The sequence below is a fragment of the Apteryx rowi genome, unplaced genomic scaffold (genome assembly GCF_003343035.1).
Source record: "Apteryx rowi isolate R43461 unplaced genomic scaffold, aptRow1 scaffold_2476, whole genome shotgun sequence".
Lineage (NCBI taxonomy): Eukaryota > Metazoa > Chordata > Aves > Apterygiformes > Apterygidae > Apteryx > Apteryx rowi.
In genome coordinates, this window is record NW_020448837.1 from 3,132 (window position 1) to 4,827 (window position 1,696).

Sequence of the window (1,696 nt, forward strand, 5' to 3'; positions counted from 1 at the left end):
CCCCCCCGGCTGGCGCTGGCTCCCCCGCGGCCCCCAGCGCCGGCTCATGCTCCCCCCGTCCCCTTCCCACCCAGGCCTGCCGCAAGGTTTGGCTTGGTGCTGCTGACCCGCGAGCTGCCCCGCTGCCGGACTCGCGCGACCCGCAGAAGGTGAAGGAGTTCCTGCAGGAGAAATACGAGAAGAAGCGCTGGTAACACGGCAGCTGCCTCGCGGTGCCTCCCGCTTCCATTTCTGTAGGGCCCGCTGGCACCCGCCAGGGCCGTGCTGCCGCCAGCCTGCTCACCCGCCCCTTGTCTCCCCACAGGTACGTGTCGCCAGAGCGAGCCAAGGCCGCTGCTGCCTCCTCGCTGCCCAGCCAGGGCTTGGCCGCCGAGGCTGCGCCCGCGCAGACGCTCCTGGGGGACGCGGCGGCACCGGTGCTGGCGGGGGCGGCCGGCCAGGTGAGTGGGGGCCACCCGGGTCCCGCAGGGAAGGGGGAAACAGGGAGCTCGGCCGCCTGGGTGCCCGGTCCGTGACGCCGGCCGTGTCTCTCAGCCCCGCCTGGCCCAGAACAGGCCCCCGCCGCCCGCCAAGAAAGCCAGCACCGACCTGCTGGCCGACATCGGGGGGGACCCGTTCGCCGCCCCCCAGCCGGCGCCTGCCTTTGCCGCCTTCCCGGCCTTCCCCGGTGAGCTGGGGGACCTGCCATGGAAGGGGGGGACGGAGGGGCCCGGGGGGGGGCCCTGACCATAGAGTGGGGGCTGGAGAGGGCTCCTGGGGTGGGAGGACCCACCATAGAGTGGGGGGCTGGAGGAACTTGGTGAGGACACTGAGCATGGAGTGGGGGCTGGAGAGGGATTGTGCAGCTGGGGGGGGGGGGCACTATAGAGCCAGGGGGCAGAGCAGACCCTGACCATAGATTCAGGGGCCAGAGAAGGATCATGGGGTGGGTGGAGGATCCACCATAGAGCAGGAGGAGAGCAGAAGAGTCCCAGAAGGCACTGACCATAGACAGGGGGATAGAGAGGAGTTGTGGGGGGCATTTACCATAGAGCATGGGACCAGAGTGCTCATGGGAGGAGCACTGAGCATTGAGTGTAGGGCCAGAGAGGAGTCCTGGGAGGGCTCTGACCATTGAGCACTGGCCCAGAGGAGTCCTGCCATAGAGTCGGGGGGGAGGGTGGAGCCAATCACAGAGTTCAAGCTTGTGCTAGACAAGCCCCTTGGGGGTGCCTGCTAGGCGCATGCTGACCACAGAGCAGTGGGTGGAGGCGCGGCGCCCCCGCAGGGCACTTTGCAGCACAGCAGACTGGGAGGTCCAGGGCGGGGGCAGGGGGGGGCGCAGGGTTTTGGGGTGACCCACGGCTTTCTGCCCCCCCCCAGGCCAGGCCCCGGCCCACGCTGCCTTCGCCAACTTCGACGCCTTCGGAGCCGGCCCAGGAGCGCCCGCCTTCGGGGGGGCCGCGGCCCCTTTCCACCCCCTCCCCGCGCCCACAGGTACCTCCGGGGCTCCAGGACTAACGGGGAGGGGTCCAGGGTGTCCCCCCCAAAGGGATTAATGGGGGGGCTCGGGGGGCTCCCCCCTGCCCTGCCCCCACCCCGGACACCTGGGCTCCCCCTTGTCTCCCGCAGGGGGCGCTGCTGTGCCAGGTGGCCCCGCCCCCGCCAGGATGCCCGAGGTGGGCGGAGCCAGTGTCAGGTACCGTATTCCCCCGAT

The 1,696-nt window shown here is 70.5% G+C and overlaps 1 protein-coding gene across 1 annotated transcript; it reads left to right on the forward strand.

Annotated features, from left to right (window-relative positions):
- Positions 1-37: 37 nt before the first annotated feature.
- Positions 38-1,692, forward strand: LOC112966547 (arf-GAP domain and FG repeat-containing protein 2-like; the record flags this gene model as incomplete). The annotated part of the gene is made up of 5 exons (XM_026066764.1): positions 38-190; positions 305-440; positions 535-667; positions 1,363-1,476; positions 1,612-1,692. Coding segments are annotated over 5 exons (617 nt in total), but the record flags the coding sequence as incomplete, so codon positions are not given.
- Positions 1,693-1,696: the final 4 nt, after the last annotated feature.